This window comes from Molossus molossus, unplaced genomic scaffold (genome assembly GCF_014108415.1).
Source record: "Molossus molossus isolate mMolMol1 unplaced genomic scaffold, mMolMol1.p scaffold_m16_p_14, whole genome shotgun sequence".
Taxonomy (NCBI): domain Eukaryota; kingdom Metazoa; phylum Chordata; class Mammalia; order Chiroptera; family Molossidae; genus Molossus; species Molossus molossus.
The window spans coordinates 44,482,987-44,498,573 of NW_023425349.1; the positions used below are offsets into that span (position 1 = coordinate 44,482,987).

The window sequence follows — 15,587 nt, forward strand, 5'->3', positions numbered from 1 at the left end:
AGGTATGTCTGAGAGGAAATAGTGAAGCAGAATTTTCGTAGATCTCTTTAGAGGGCTGTGGATTTAAATTCTCCTTTGCTTTTGTTCTCTTTTCCTCCTTGTAATCTCTCCATCTACTCAAATGTAGATTCAACTCAAAACTACGTTTGCTTTTAAGTCAAATGTTTCCTTCTTGTGTGCACCCCCACTTCTGTTGGCCATTGTGCATACCTGGAATTACACACTGGCATTCTGTGTTCTTCAGCCCTCTGGGACACAGACCCCATCTCCCACATGTCATTCCCCTCTTCTAACAAACCCTCAACGTGTGTCTACTGAGTGATAGACAAACGAGGAATAGGACCGGGTGTGCTGGGGTGTGGGGAAGGGGCAGCCCAGTGAGGGCTCAAGAAAGGGTTTCTTAGGGAGTTAGGTTGATCTGGGTCTTGAAGAATTAGAAGTGAGGACAGCATTATAGGCCACAGATCAGGAAAGTTCACTTGGCGCTTGTGTGACAGTGACATTGAATCCATTTATGTGGGGACCAAAGCATTAGTGTGGGGTTCACATCGAAGGTGTGCACTGGGGTCAGGCTGTGCTCAGCTGTGAATGAGACAGAGGAACACAGGCTTTGCCCTGTGGGAAGCATTAGGCAGTCTTGTGTTAGCAGGGGATTGGATGAAACAGCAATGTTTTCTGCAGACTAGAGATCTTGAGAGTCAATTTGAGATGTTCGAGATTAGCAGTGTGAGACCCCTCACTGATGGCTTGAACAGGGATTTTCTAATGACAGTGGAAGACACTAGATGGTCCATTGTGGTTACAAAATGGGGAATAGGTAGCCTGTCCTCCATGGGCCAGGGATCATGGTGAATGCCTCCAGTTTAGTGCCTGACCCTCCACTGGTTCCAGCCATGGGAGGAGGGCTGCCTGATCAGCATTGTCTTAGTCCATTTGGGTTGCTGTATTAAAATACTGTAGACTGGGTGGATCATAAACAACATTCATTTCTCACAGTTCTGGAAGCTAAGTCCAAGATCAAGGTACAGGCAGTGTTGGTGTCTGGGGAAGGCCGGCTTCCCGGTTCATAGGTGGTAGTTTGTCTTCTTGCTCTGTCCTCACATGGCAGAAGGGGGGACGGAGCCCTCTGAGATCATTTCTGTAAGGGCACTAATCCCAGGCACCTCCTGATGACTCTGCATCGTAATACCATCACGGTGGGGTCAGGACTTCAATGTGTGAGTTTTGGAGAGACTCACATTTAGTCCACAGCAAGTGTGGTCTGGGCAAGACTGACATTTCTGGGGCCAAGTTTGCTCCAGGTGACTGCCTGGAGACCGCCCCGCCACTGTGCTCACTTGCTCGCAGCCTATCCTCAGGTTCTGGGGCCCCTTTGCTCTTCCCATGTCCATCTGTCTGTAGGGGCACAGAGCCGGCAGGACACACTTCTGGCATACCCACCAGTCCCTGCCCCCTCTTTGGCAGCCTTCTCGCCCATGCCAAGGACACCCTTCATTGGGAGACATTTGCTTTCAGTCCAAGACATCTGGTAGCTGAGGGAGGGGGGTGTTACAAGAACTCAGAAGCCTCTTTGGGCCTCAGACATAGGCCAGGCCCACTCAGTTAGCAGGGAGCCCTGTGTTTAGGGTAATAGAACCTTTATCGTCAGCCATACATGTGCCTCCTACATTGCTGTTTTGTTTTCCTCCTCGAAACCCATGCACTGGAAAGTGACTGAACAGCAAGTGCCATGAAGTCCCCTGGGACCCGCTGTTCCCTCCCAGACGGCAGTTCCCACTGAGCAGGGTGGATTGTGCCTTGTGATCTGCATGCTGGCTGCTCTGTGAAATGTGAAAATCTCATTTAGTCCATTTAGGATGCAGCCCACGGGCTTTGATAGGGAGCATGTCGCTTCGTAAATATTCTCAGTTGGGAGTGGGGAAGCATAAGGAATTTTCACTGCAGAGTGTAAAAGCAACTCATACAGCATAATGTCAGACTCTTAGCTCACCTTAATTGGGGAAAATAAAAAAGAATGAAGCTGGCAAGGTTAGATTTTCGTAGCAGGGACTCAGACCCTCGGCTGGACGCGGCGGCGCGCACGCCTTGTCACCGCTGTGGGAAAGAGCAGTGCCTTCCACCTTGTCCCGGCTCAGCAAGCCTTCCGCACCTGCCCCCGAAGTGTGCTCTGTGAGTCAGCAGCGTCAGCCGCACTTGAGAGCTTATTTGGAAGGGAGATGTATCCAAGTATACCAACTAGAAGTATTTGATATAATAAGAAATAAAAAAAATACAGCTGAAAGTAGATTAAAAACGAAAAGGTACTTATTGGCTGATGTTACTAAAAAAATCTAGGGGCTTAACCAAATTTAGGCATGGGATATTTTTGTTCATTTACTTTTTATTTTCATTTATTTTTCAGTTATAGTTGGCATACAATATTATCTTAGTTTCAAGTGTACAACATAGTGATTAGACATTTATATACCTTACAAAGTGATCATCCCAGTAAGTCTAGTACACATCTGATATCGTGCATAGTTATTAACAATATTATTGACTATTCCTTATGCTGTACTTTACATCACAATGACTATTTTTTTAACTGGCCATTTGTACTTCTGACTCCCTTTCACCTTTTTGCACCCATCCTCCCAATCCCCCTCCCATCTGGCAACCATCAGTGTATTCTCTGTATCTATGAGTTTATTTCTGTTTTGTTTTTTACACTTCACATAGCAAAATCCTATGGTATTTTTCTTTCTCTGTCCTACTTCTTTCACTTAGCATAATACCCTCTAGGTCCATCCATGTTGTCACAAATGGCAAGATTTCACTCTTTTTATAGCTGAGTAATATTCCATTGTATATATGTACCACCTCTTCTTTATCCATTTGTCTATTGATGGACACTTAGGTTGCTACCATATCTTGGCTATTGTAAATAATGCTGCACTGAACATAGGGTTGAATATCTTTTTGAATTAGTGTTTTGGATTTCTTTGGTTAAATATCCAGAAGTAGAATTAACTTTTTGAAGAACCTGTGTAGTTTTTCCAACAGTGCCTGCACCAGTTCACAATTTCACCAGTAGTGCACAAGTGTTTCAGTTATATGAGAGCTCCCATGTATGTAACTAACTGCTTTGTTCTTGATTTTAAAATTCTCTCTCTTTGTCTTTGAATTTTAATTATGATGTGTTTTGTATTTGGTTGATCCACTGCTTTTACTGTTTGTTTTTGTTGGTGAGAATTTCTTCTTTGTTATATTTTCTTACTCATATTTTCATCTTTCTTTTCTTATAAGAGAAGTGCCTTTCACAATTCTTGTTCTACTGGTTTGGTAGTGATAAACTACTTTAGCTTTTTCTTGTCTGGGAAGTTCTTTGTCTCTCCTTGAATTCTAACTGATAGCCTTGCTAGCTAGAGTAATCTTGGTTGTAGGTCTTTGCTTTTAATTACTTTGAACATTTTGTGTCATTCCCTTCTGGCCTGCAGAGTTTCTGTTGAGAAGTCAGCTGACAGCCTTATGTGAGCTTCCTTGTACACAACTAACTGCTTTTTTCTTGATGCTTTTAAGAGATTTTCTTTTCTTTAATCTTTGGCATTTTAATTATAATTTGTCTTGTTGTGGGCCTCTTTGGGTTCATCTTGTTTAGGATTATCAGTGCTTTCTGGACTTGTATATCTACTTACTTTGCCAGGTTAGGAAAATTTTCAGTCATTATTTCTTCAAATAGGTTTTCAATCCCTTGTTCTGTCTGTGATGCAAATGTTGGTACACTTGCCCCAGAGGTCCCTTAAGCTGCCCTCATTTTTAAAAATTATTTTTTCTTTTTTATGTTCCATTTGGGTGTTTTCCACTACCTTGTCTTCCAGATTGCTGATTCATTCCTCTGCTTCATCTTATCTGCTATTGATTGTCTCTAGTGTATTCTTCATTTCATTTATTGTATTCTTCATTTCTTACTGATTATTTGCATGTTTTCTATTTTATGTTTTTTACCCTTGTTAAAGTTCTTACTGAGTTCATCTGTTCTTCCTCTGAGTTCATTGAGCATTCTTATAACCAGTGTTTTAAACTCTGTATAAAGTAGATTGCTTGTCTTTGTTTCATTTAGTTCTTTTTCTGGAGTTTAGTTCTGTTTTTTCACTTGGGTCATGCTCCTTTGCCTCCTCATTTTGGTTGACTCCCTATCTGTTTTTATTTTAAGTAAATATACTGTATCTCCTCATCTTAACAGAGCGGCCTTATGGAGATGGTGTTCTCTAGGGCCCTCTGGCTCAGTCTCCTAGGTCACCTGAGCTAGGTACTCCAAGGGTGTCCCCTGTGTGGATTGTGTGTGCCCTCCTGTTTTATTTGATGCCCAATTGGTGTTGGCACATCCATGGATGGGTTAGATCTTCAGAATGATTGGCTGGGATGACTGGCCAAGACTACACTGGATGGGCTGTTATGGAAGGGCAGACTCCACAGAGCAGGAGTTGCTTTTGTGATGCTCTGGTGCCAGCTCAGCCTGCCTTTCGGGGTGTGTGTGTGTGTGTGTGTGTGTGTGTGTGTGTGTGTGTGTGTGTGTAGCTGGTTGGGTGGTGTGGTGTAGAGTTAGCCACTGGGTATGTTGGTTCTGGAGACTCTTGAGAGGGCCTCCAGTGCAGGGCAAGGTCAGCCACTGCTATTCCAGGCTTGGGGCCTCTTGGTAGGAGATACCAAGTGATCTGTGGTTGATTGCCACTTGTCTTATGCTTGGAGTCGCTTGGGAGAAGCTAAGCTGCGAACTGAGACTGGCTGGCACTTGTGCTGGGCTTGGAATCCTTTGGGGGAACCATGATGTTAGCTGAGGCCAGGTGCCACTGGGTTTTTGGCCACATAGTTGAAGCTGTGTTCTAGGCCAAGATTGGCCGCTGCTTAAGCCAGGCTTGGGGCCACCTGATGGCAATTATAATGAACGTTGAGACTGGTCACCGCTAGAGGTGAGTGTGACTTTGAGGGGAACATCTGGTAAGGAGATGTAGATGAAGCTCTCCAACTTTTGGCTGATAGGTACATTTTTTAAGAGGAGTGATTTGACTGGGGAGTAGTCTTGATTAGCGTCTTCAATATAGAGCAAGCTGACTGATTCCTTGAGAATCCATTGAAGTTCTGTGTTACCAAGTTTGGTTTGATAGTAGCTGGGGGGTTAGAAATACCACATTTGTATCTCTAGTTTCCACATAATCTCTGCAATCCTATATGAAAATTACAGGGAAATATTTTTCCATGTGTTTTCTTATCAGGGGAGATATATATATAAAATAGCAATAATTCTATAAACATAGATGCACTTTGGACAAAGAATTAACTTTATTTTTCACTGTTTAAAAATAGAGTTAATTCCGATGCCCCAAATTAAACACAATTTAGGAAATGTGAAAATGAAGCCTAGTATTTAGCTCTGAAATCAGATCTTAACTATTTGGTCATGAACAAATAACTTTTGGTGAAAGTATGGCAGTGTGCCAGATGCAACATGATTCTGTGGCTTTGGTTGTTTCCTCTCAAGGTTGAAGGTGTTATCTCAGCAGATTTATTATTATTCTCTTCTGCTTCTCAACCTACGAGTTTGCATAATGAAAACAGCCCATATGTATCCTGAACCATTTGCATGTAAATCCTGATAAAAGTTACTATGGCTTAACCCAAGGCTACAAAAACCAGATGTATACAGAAGATGGATTGGACTTTGGAAATACACACAGTTCACAGATTGAGTAATCAAGTAATTCATGCCGTGTTTTCCTGATGATTTTTTTCAGAACCGAATGGAGGAAAGCAAAGCACTCTTTAGAACAATTATCACATATCCCTGGTTCCAGAACTCCTCAGTTATTCTGTTCTTAAACAAGAAAGATCTTCTAGAGGAGAAAATTATGTATTCCCACCTAGTTGACTACTTCCCGGAATATGATGGTAAGTCGGCACTGCTCAGCCAGCCCAGTGGCTGGGGAGATGTTTTCCCTCCCAGGATCACTGCAGGAGCTGACATCGTAGTGTACCCTGCCTTTGCCCTCAGAAGTGTGCTGTGACCAAAGAAGGACACATTTTTGTTTGCTCCGTCTTTTAATGACATCAAACATTTTATTCTCTAACAATGCTGAAAGTTAGAGCAAAAGAAAACAATTTCTTGCGTGTTTTGAAATAAGTGTATCAGAGGAGAGAACAATCCAGCAATGTTAATCAGTGTGTAGCAACCATTGTAATTCCCTCTGTATCTGCTTTTCATTTGGTGACAGTCTGTTTGTGCCTCTCCCTGGAAAGAGAACACTGTTTTGTGGTCATGAGCCCATGCTCTGAAGTTAGCTACTCAGGTTCTGATCCATACTTCCTTTTTATAGAACCACGATCAAGTCACTTAATTTCTCTGGGCCTTAGGACCAAACTCATTTGATCATTTTGTAGACTCTGATAAATAACATATGTGTGCTATTTTAGCATAGTGAATATTCACAAAATATTTATTTTGGGGAAGCCTCTTGGGCTGACGAAGTGCCATCATCCTTAGGAAAGGTGTCCATCCTCTAACCTCTTCCTCTAGCATTTAGAATCAGTAGCACTCACTGCAGTATTCATATGGCTTTGCATTGTTTACTTCCTCCTTATTAACACATCTTGCCTCCCTAACTAGTCTGTAAAATCCTGAACAACTGGACATGACATCCAATCCATACTGAGAAATACCTGATCAATTGATAACAAAATACATCCATCGATATGTTGTTCCACCCATTCATGCATGCCTTGGTAGATTCTTACATGTGCCCTGACAGGGAATTGAACCTGCAATCTTGGAGTATTTGGACGACACTTCAACCGACTAACGGAGCCACCTGGCCAGGGCCCACACTCTAAAATAAGTGAGAGTCCCAGCCGCAGCCCCACACAGCTCTGCTGAAACAGCCGCGCCCATTCTGTCTGTGACCGCTTTCCTGCTGCAGCAGCAGAATGTAGTAGTCCTGACAGATCCGATGCCTGAAATGTTTACTCTGGCCCTTGACAGAGAGAGTTTGCCAAACCCCTGTCTAGATAGAATGGTAGGTAGAGGACGAGCTATGGCTGTCACAGAGCTCCAAACCTGCACGGACTGGCGAGGATGCGTTGGACACGTTTATTCAACTACGCACCCTCTTCCTAAGTAAAAGACCCGCAAGGCTGAAGGCTGGTGAACTGAGAGTAGAAACGCCTGTGGTGTTACCAGGGACCAGAGATGGTCCCGTTTTTGTTAGCAGTGTGTTCCCATCCCCTCTCCAAGTGCATTTTCCTTTGTGCGTTATTTCTTTAAAAACAGATACTTTCCTGGCCTGAACAGGGTTTCACCTTTTTCCCTTTTAATCTGCCACTAGCCTGCCCCCAAGTCCTAAGTGCCTGACACTGGACTCCTCCGTCTCCCTGAGAAAACTAGGAAAGGAACTGACTTTGTGTGTGGTTAACCTGCTCTCCCCTAGCAACAGGCTACTTCTTTCAACACAACATCTGCTCAGATAAGATGGGCATGAAGCATCTGGCTTCCACCAAAACACACGTGCATGCCTCAGATCTCTAGAAGCAGAGGCTCATAATCTTTCTCAGAATTTGGTGAGGATCGGTAGGTGGCAAATGACCCCTCCCCTACACAGCACCCACCTGTAGGCCAGCGTCTTTCCACGACAGAGTGCTGTGTCCAGGCTGAGCGAGGGCAGGTGCAGCCCAGTGCCCCGTCACACACTGGTTGTGTTTTTCTGCAATAAAAGCATTTTTCTCTCCCCCCAACATCTTCCTGGTCTCTTTACATATCTCCTGTGTCATATTTTCCTCAGATTCCCCGTCACTATGAGTCTTTTCCTTCCAACATGTGCCCACTATGAATGTCTTAAAATCTGAAGATGGTGTTCACTGTTCGTCTCCCCCCCGTTTATACCTCACACACACAGGAAGCTTGGCCACAGCTCGAATACACTTTGTCATTCACCAAGCAAATGCGCTGTCATTACTTGAGACCCAGAGCCCTTGTGAGATGAGCTAAGACTGCACCCACTCTCGGCCCACTCTGCAGAGGTGTTTTATGTTTACAGTAGCATCCATTGCCCACTTCCGCGTTTCTCTGTAGGAAGGGAAATGATCATTTCCACGTGGGCTTGAACTGAAAAATTGTCCCGAGACTGTGAAATTCTGTTCCTGCTATGATGGCTATAATGGATTCTTTGTAGTTTATGTTTATTCAAATAACATAATTAGACTTAAAAACATTACACACTCCAGCCCTGGCCGGTTTGGCTCAGCGGTTGGAGCGTCGGCCTGCAGTACAGAGAGACCCGGGTTCGGTTCCCGCTAAGGGCACGTACCTCGGTTGCAGTTTGTCCCCGACCCTGGTTGGTCGTACGGGTGGCAGCCACTCGATGTGTCCCTTCACATCGATGTTTCTCTCTCTCTCTCTCCCTCCCGCTCTATCTGAACAGAAAATGGAAAAATGTCCTCAGTTGAGGATTAAAAAAAAACATAACACACTCCAAGTGCTCTTTAATGAACTCGAGTCCAGTTTGATATTCTTTAGAGTAAAAAGGAAAAGAAAGAAAAAATAGATAGACCCTTTTTCCCAAATAGGGTAAGTACACAATCATATGGAAGTTCATTCATTCACAAGGGAGATAGTGTTCTTTTATGAAAAATGAGAAACTTCTCCATCTCTGATCTGACTTTTAGTTGTATTTTATTATTATTATTATTATTATTATTTTTTATCCTCACCCGAGGACATTTTCCCATTTTTTGTTCAGATAGAGCGGGAGGGAGAGAGAGGGAGAGAGAGGAAGAGAGAGAGAGAGAAACATCGATGTGAGGGGACACATCGAGTGGCTGCCACCCGCACGACCAACCAAGGCCGGGGACAAACTGCAACCGAGGTACATGCCCTTAGCGGGAACCGAACCCGGGTCTCTCTGTACCGCAGGCCGACGCTCCAACCGCTGAGCCAAACCGGCCAGGGCCTTTTAGTTGTATTTTTATTGTCGCTATGGAATTGATAACTTAACCATATTACATTGGAAGAGATAGGACAGTAAATTATTTTATTTACATATAAAATACATTTGAAATTACAGCACTTTTTCATTTAGTATGATACCAGCTTTCTCAATCATTGACCAAAGTTCCCATTCTAAGTACCTTGTATTAGTGGAATCATGCCATGTTTGTTCTTTTGTGTTTGCTTATTTTATTTGGCTTTATGTTTTCGAGGTTCATGCATGGTGTGAAATCCATCAGAACTTCATTTTTATGGCTGAATAATGCTCCATTGTACATGTATACTTCCTTTTGTTTATCCATTCCTCTACTGTTGGGCCTTCTGGCTGTTGTGAATGATGCAGCAATGAAGACTGATATACAAGTATCTGTCAGAGTACCTGCTTCAGTTCCTTTGGATATACAGGGTGGGGCAAAGTAGGTTCACAGTTGTTGATATGGAACATAATGCAATAATTAATACATAATAATATGTGTAAACTATGTTTCCCATGGTCACAACTATAAACTTATTTTGCCCCACCCTATATATCTAGGAATAGAATTGCTGGGCCATGTGGTAATTTTATGTTCAGCTTTTTGAGGAAGCCCTGAACTGTTTTCCACAGTGCCTACACCATTTCACATTCCCACCAACAGTGCACAGGGGTTCAGATTTCTCCACATCGTGCCAGCTTGTCCCTCTCACACTTGTTATTTCCCACTTTTTTGGTTATAGCCATTCTAATAGATAGGAAGTGGTATCTCTCATTGTGGTTTTGATTTGTATTTTTCTAATGATGAATGATGCTAAGCATCTTTTCATGTGTTTATTGGCCATGTGTATATCTTTTTTGGATAAATATATATTCTTTTTATTTTAATTCTCCCCCAAGGATATTTTTTAGTTTATCATCAGATAGAGTGGGAGGGACAGAGAGAGAGAAACATCAATGTAAGAGGGACACATCGACTGGTTGCCTCCCGCACAACCCAACCAAGGCCGGACGAACTGCAACTGAGGTATGTACCGTGACCACAATTGAACCTGTGACTCATTAGTCTTCAGGCCAACGCTCCAACCGCTAAGCCAGACCAGCCAGGGCAAAATATATATTCTTTACATATTTTTTTTCAGATATGTGATTTGCAAATATTTTCTCCCATTCAGTAGGTTGTGTTTTCACTTTCTTGATAATGTTCTTTGATATACAACGTTTTTAATTTTGATGAAGTCCAATAGATCTATTTATTCTTTTGTTGCCTGTGATTTTGGTGTCATATCTAAAAATCTATTATAAAACTATTAAATAAATTTTTAATATATTCTGATAAATCTATCATAGTCCTTCTTTAAAGCATCTAGGACAGTGCTTGGCATATAAGAGGCCCTGAATAAATGTACAAAAATATAAACCAGTCTTTTTTAAATCCTCACACATGGGGAATTGGTGGCTGACTGTGGTGTAAAAACACCAGAAGTCTGCAGAGCATGACTGTAGTTGGACCTGATATTAGGAACAGGTGTTCTATTCTGACAGAGATTTCAGTCTGGAGAATGCAAATTGATCCCTAACACAGGGACTTGTGGAAGCAGATTGACAAGAGAGCCTAAGGCAGCTATATGATCTGTATGCACATATTATATAGCTGAAACCAGCACAATTAACTCAGTTCAATGGAAATCAGCCATCATTTTCCTACTAAAGAGCCTGCATTGGTTCCCTATCACCCAAGGAATCAAAGCTAAACTTACCCTGGCCTTCAAGCCTATTTTCACCTAACCACATTTTGTGGATGGATGGATGGATGTGCAAGATAAAATGACAGAGAAGCAAGTACACATGGTAGTGTTGGGGTAGATGATTGTAACCGATCAAATCTGCAGTGCAGTCCTGGCCAGTTTGGTTCAGTGGTTAGAGAGTTGGCCTGCAGTCCAGAGAGACCCGGGTTCAGTTCCCACTAAGGGCACGTAGCTCAGTTGCAGTTTGTCCCCGGCCCTGGGTGGGTCGTGCGGGTGGTAAATATTTGATGTGTCCCTTTCACGTCAATGTTTCTCTCTCTCGCCCTCCAACTCTTTCTGAACAAAATATCAAAAAATGTCCTCGGGTGAAGATTAAAAAAAAATCTGCAGTGCAGAACTCATACAGCTTAACATCGAAAAACAAACAATTCAATTAAAAATGGGCCAAGTTCCTAAACAAACATTTCTCTAAAGAGAGCATACAGATGGCCATTAAAAGATGCTTAGCGTCACCAACCATCAGGAAAATGCAATGAGATAACATCACCCCACACCTGTCAGAATGATACCAATAAATCAGCAAACAAGTGTTGATGAGGACCTGGAGAAAGGGAACCATCATGCACTGTTGGCATTGTAAATTGGTGCAACCACTATGAAAAACAGTAAGGAGATTCCTCAAAAAATTAAAATTAGAACTAACATATGATCCAGCAATTCTACTTCTAGGCATTTATCCAAAGAAATCCAAAACCCTAATTCAGAAAGATATATTCACCCCTATGTTCATTGCAGCATTATTTATAATAGCGAAGATATGGAAGCAACGTAAGTGTCCATCAATAGATGCATGGATAAAGAAGAGGTGGTATGTATATGCAATGAAGTATTACTCAGCCATAAAAAAGAATGAAATCTTACCATTTGCAACAATTTGGATGGACCTAGAGGGGCTAAGTGAAATAAACCTGACAGAGAAAGGTAATACCCTCTGATTTTGCTTATATGTGGAATCTAAAAAACAAAATAAAGTAAAACAGACTCATAGATACAGAAAATGAGCTGATGGTTGCCATCTGTGAAGGGGCTTGAAGGATGGGTGAGAAAGGAGAAGAGATTAAGAAGTACAGATAGTCCCGTCATTAGCATATTCAAATACAGCATTGGGAATATAGTCAGTAGTATTGTAATAATCATGTACAGTTTCAGACAGATACTAAATTTATCAGGGTGGTCACTTCATAAGTTACGTAAATGTCTAATCACTATGTTGTATACCAGAAACTAATGTCAACTGGAATTGGGAAAAAAAATGCAGGTACCTTATTTTAAAAAGGTGCAATACAGATGTCATCTTTCTGGGCATGGCCCAGTAAACATTTATTGAGCGACCGCATTAACACATCAGCTAAGAAACTGTCCCTCTCCTCCCTTGGCCAACAGGACCCCAGAGAGATGCCCAGGCAGCTCGAGAATTCATCCTGAAGATGTTCGTGGACCTGAACCCAGACAGTGACAAAATTATCTACTCCCACTTCACATGCGCCACAGACACCGAGAACATCCGCTTTGTGTTTGCCGCCGTCAAGGACACCATCCTCCAGTTGAACCTGAAGGAGTACAATCTGGTCTAAGTGTGCCTCCTCGACACTGCCCTTCCCTTCCTTGGTGGGCTATGAAAGCTATACAAGAGGGACTGTATTTCTGTGGAAAACGATTTGCATAATACTAATTTATTGCCGTCCTGGACTCTGTGAGTGTGTCCACAGAGTTTGTAGTAAATATTATGATTTTATTTAACTATTCAGAGGAAAAACAGGATGCTGAAGTACAGTCCCAGCACATTTCCTCTCTCTCTCTCTCTCTTTTTTTTTTTTTTTGTTTAGGCAAAACCTCGTGACTCCATGTATTTTAAATTCTCAGTCATGCACTCACAAAGATAAGAGTTGTTTCTCTCTCTCTCTCCTATTGAGCAAAGGAAGCTGATCTCCTTTTCCCTAACCCCCACCTCCCTCCTGGTTTCTCCTGGGTTACAATGGCCTTTACCCAGTTCCATTCTTGGTCAGGTTTCTCTCTCGAATGAAACAGTTCGGGACAACATCCTTCAGTTTAAGCCATCAGCATCAGCTTAATTTAACAGTTTGTAGTTTTTGCTGAAGGATTATAAGTATTAATACTGTGGTTTTCAATGTATTGCTCTGGATACACCCGTAGAGTTTTTTATATAAGTATATTGTCTTGCCTCACTTTGGCCAGAGGCCCGTCCACCGCGTCATTTCTTTGGGATTTCTGCCTTCGGCCGTAGCGTGGTTGCTCAGAGGAATGGGCAGGAGGTAGCAGGGAGGGCAGACACACACAGGAGTCCTTTCTTTTGAAATGCCATGTGCCATTGTCCTTCTTCCCTTCCTTCTTCCTTTCTTCACCCTCTCTTCTTTAAATTACACATGCCAAAAATATGCCAACAGACACTACATTACCCCAGTGGCTGCTACCCAGGGTCTTTTCGTAGGTTGCTCTTAATTTTTTTCCCTCTTGGTTAAGACTTTTTTCTCCCTTTTTTTCTTAGTGTTTGGGCCACAATTTTTAGATGACATTTATTATGGGTCCATGTTGCCAAAGCTGGCTTTTTGTAAAACAGAGTAAGAAAAACTTAAAAGCTAAAAGCCGGTATCTTAAAATGTAAGCGAATAAGACTGTGAAGCCTAAAATGATTGGCTGAGAATGAACCTGAAACACCAATTGCCAAACAATTGGTAACTTGTCAATTTGATTCTCATGGTCCATTCTTTTCTTTGACCTTAAATTACATTGTTTATCTCCATGTTCCATGTTGAGTGTCCAAAATGTGGAAAAGTGTCCTCCCCGATGCAACGTGACATTTGCTTCTGTCTCCTCATTGGAAGCCAGTTTTACTTGTGTTCTTTAAGGTTGAATAGGTCTGCCAAGAACAATGAATGGTAGTATTATTCTGACACCTTTAATTTGTAATTTCTGAAGCTACTGCTAGTTTACTGCCTTTGAACCTTTTTAAACTGGTTACTGGTTAAGTTGAACGTAAGGAAGATTTGTGAACTTAACTCAAAAGGAACCTCTCATTGTTCTGTAGAACATGTATGTATGTCACTGAACCTCCTGAGAGAGATGTTTGGAGTTTTTTATGTGCACTTTTCAACAAATGCAAAAAACAGCACATGGAACGATGAGCTCTCCTGTCAAGCAGCTTGAGTTGAAATAATGATTTAAGAAAATAAATCATGATTGTTTTAAACCTGCTGGGAAGTTAGAATTAGGCCATGACTGGTCTCATTTTAACTATAATACTATTTGGCATGAGTCAGAACTTCCATATAAATCACTCTCTTGGAACAGCAAACAGAAAATTAATGGCGTATTTGATGAGTACCAGAGTTCCTAAATAGTAATGAAATGTTCTCATTCTTTATTCTCCCAGCCTCAAACAGCACAGGTTCCTTTTTTTTCCTTGCTCAGAAAGCACCTGTAATTTAACTGAGAAACGGACTGCCTGTAAGTCTAGTGCAATCACGAATGCTCTAATCATTGTGCATACATCTCTCTTGATACTGCAGCATCCATACTGGCTTTGTGATCATTAATTGTTTTGGCAGATTGAATGTGCTGTATTGATATGTATCTATGTAATTGTATGTCTTATAGCTAATTCACATTTTGAATAATGTTATTTTATTTACTTTTTTAAGAGAGGAGAATGTAAATTTGTCAGTTTATTTCTGACTAGGGATATTTTGTTTTTTCCATTTAGAAAAGAAGAAAAAAAAAAAAACCTTACTGTCGTACAGAGCGGTACTAGCATCGTGCTGTATAAAATCATTTGCACATTCCTGAGTAGAGGTATACTAATTATAAGAAAAGGTAATTTCATAGCAAAATACCTAAAATCAGTCGGAGCTTTTATACAAACATGGAAACCAACTTTGTAGACCTTTTGCCATTTACCTAGGATTGGAATATGAGCTTTTATACAATTCATATTCTCCTTTGGCAAACGCACAGTTTAGTATTACCTCTCTGATGGCCTTTATTAGAAAGGCAGTTTTAGAAGCTATTGTGATCCACTAAGGAAATGTTTTAACAGCTAGAGACCACTGCTTGCCTGAAAGGGCGTTCTTAAATTTGGTGCAGCAAAAAGAAAAAAAAAAAAAGAAAAAGAAAAAAAAAAAAGTAAACAACATTTGAAGGCCTACAGTGTGTATAGAGAAAAACCTCATCACGAGATCATAAGTGTTACAGTTGTAGGGAATCAAGATATTCTATTTAATAGAGCTATCGTAGATTGTAGTCGATTAAACCTGATCTCAAAGCTCGGAAGAAGCTGAGCAAAACAGGGAAAGAGTGTTACATGTGTCTTGACGAAATTGGGATGGAATCGCTATGCAGAACCGGGTTTGTGGCCTCACTGTTCCTCTTAGGGCGCATGACAAGATCCCTTCTCTTGAGAAAGGAAAAAATTGATCACCCTAGCTACAGTGAGGCCTAGAGACCTAATTGTATCCACACTAGTCAGTCGAAGCTAAAGGATTATCTTTTTTGTTTCTTTGTTCGGGGTTTTATGGAAGGGGCTGGGGCGGGCAGGGAGTCTTTTCAGTTTTGTATAAAAACAAAGTTTACTTATGCTTTATATTATATTGTGATTGCAAGCGTTACCAGTGTGTGCCACTGGGCTCCTGTTGAAGCTCTAGGTGACGGAGGCCTGTGGCAAGTTTTTTGGTGACTTGGGCATGTCTTATTCAGAAACAAAAACCCAAAAAACCTTTCTTCAGCATACCAAGGCAAGCAGCCATTTCACGACTCACGTAACACGTCGCCGTGTACC

General features: G+C 41.7%; 1 protein-coding gene across 4 annotated transcripts in view; it reads left to right on the plus strand.

The window, feature by feature from the left end:
• The window catches only part of GNAQ (G protein subunit alpha q), a 292,117-nt gene extending 276,804 nt beyond the window's left edge, over window positions 1-15,313 (plus strand). For 3 of the 4 annotated variants that reach the window (XM_036260800.1, XM_036260798.1, XM_036260799.1), the window contains exons 6-7: window positions 5,772-5,925; window positions 12,179-15,313. In XM_036260800.1, the coding sequence (XP_036116693.1) occupies window positions 5,772-5,925; window positions 12,179-12,369 (345 nt within the window). In that variant the 3' untranslated portion in view covers window positions 12,370-15,313. The remainder of the gene's footprint in view (window positions 1-5,771; window positions 5,926-12,178) is intronic. The other variant, XM_036260797.1, reaches the window with a different exon arrangement.
• The last annotated feature ends 274 nt before the right edge of the window (window positions 15,314-15,587 follow it).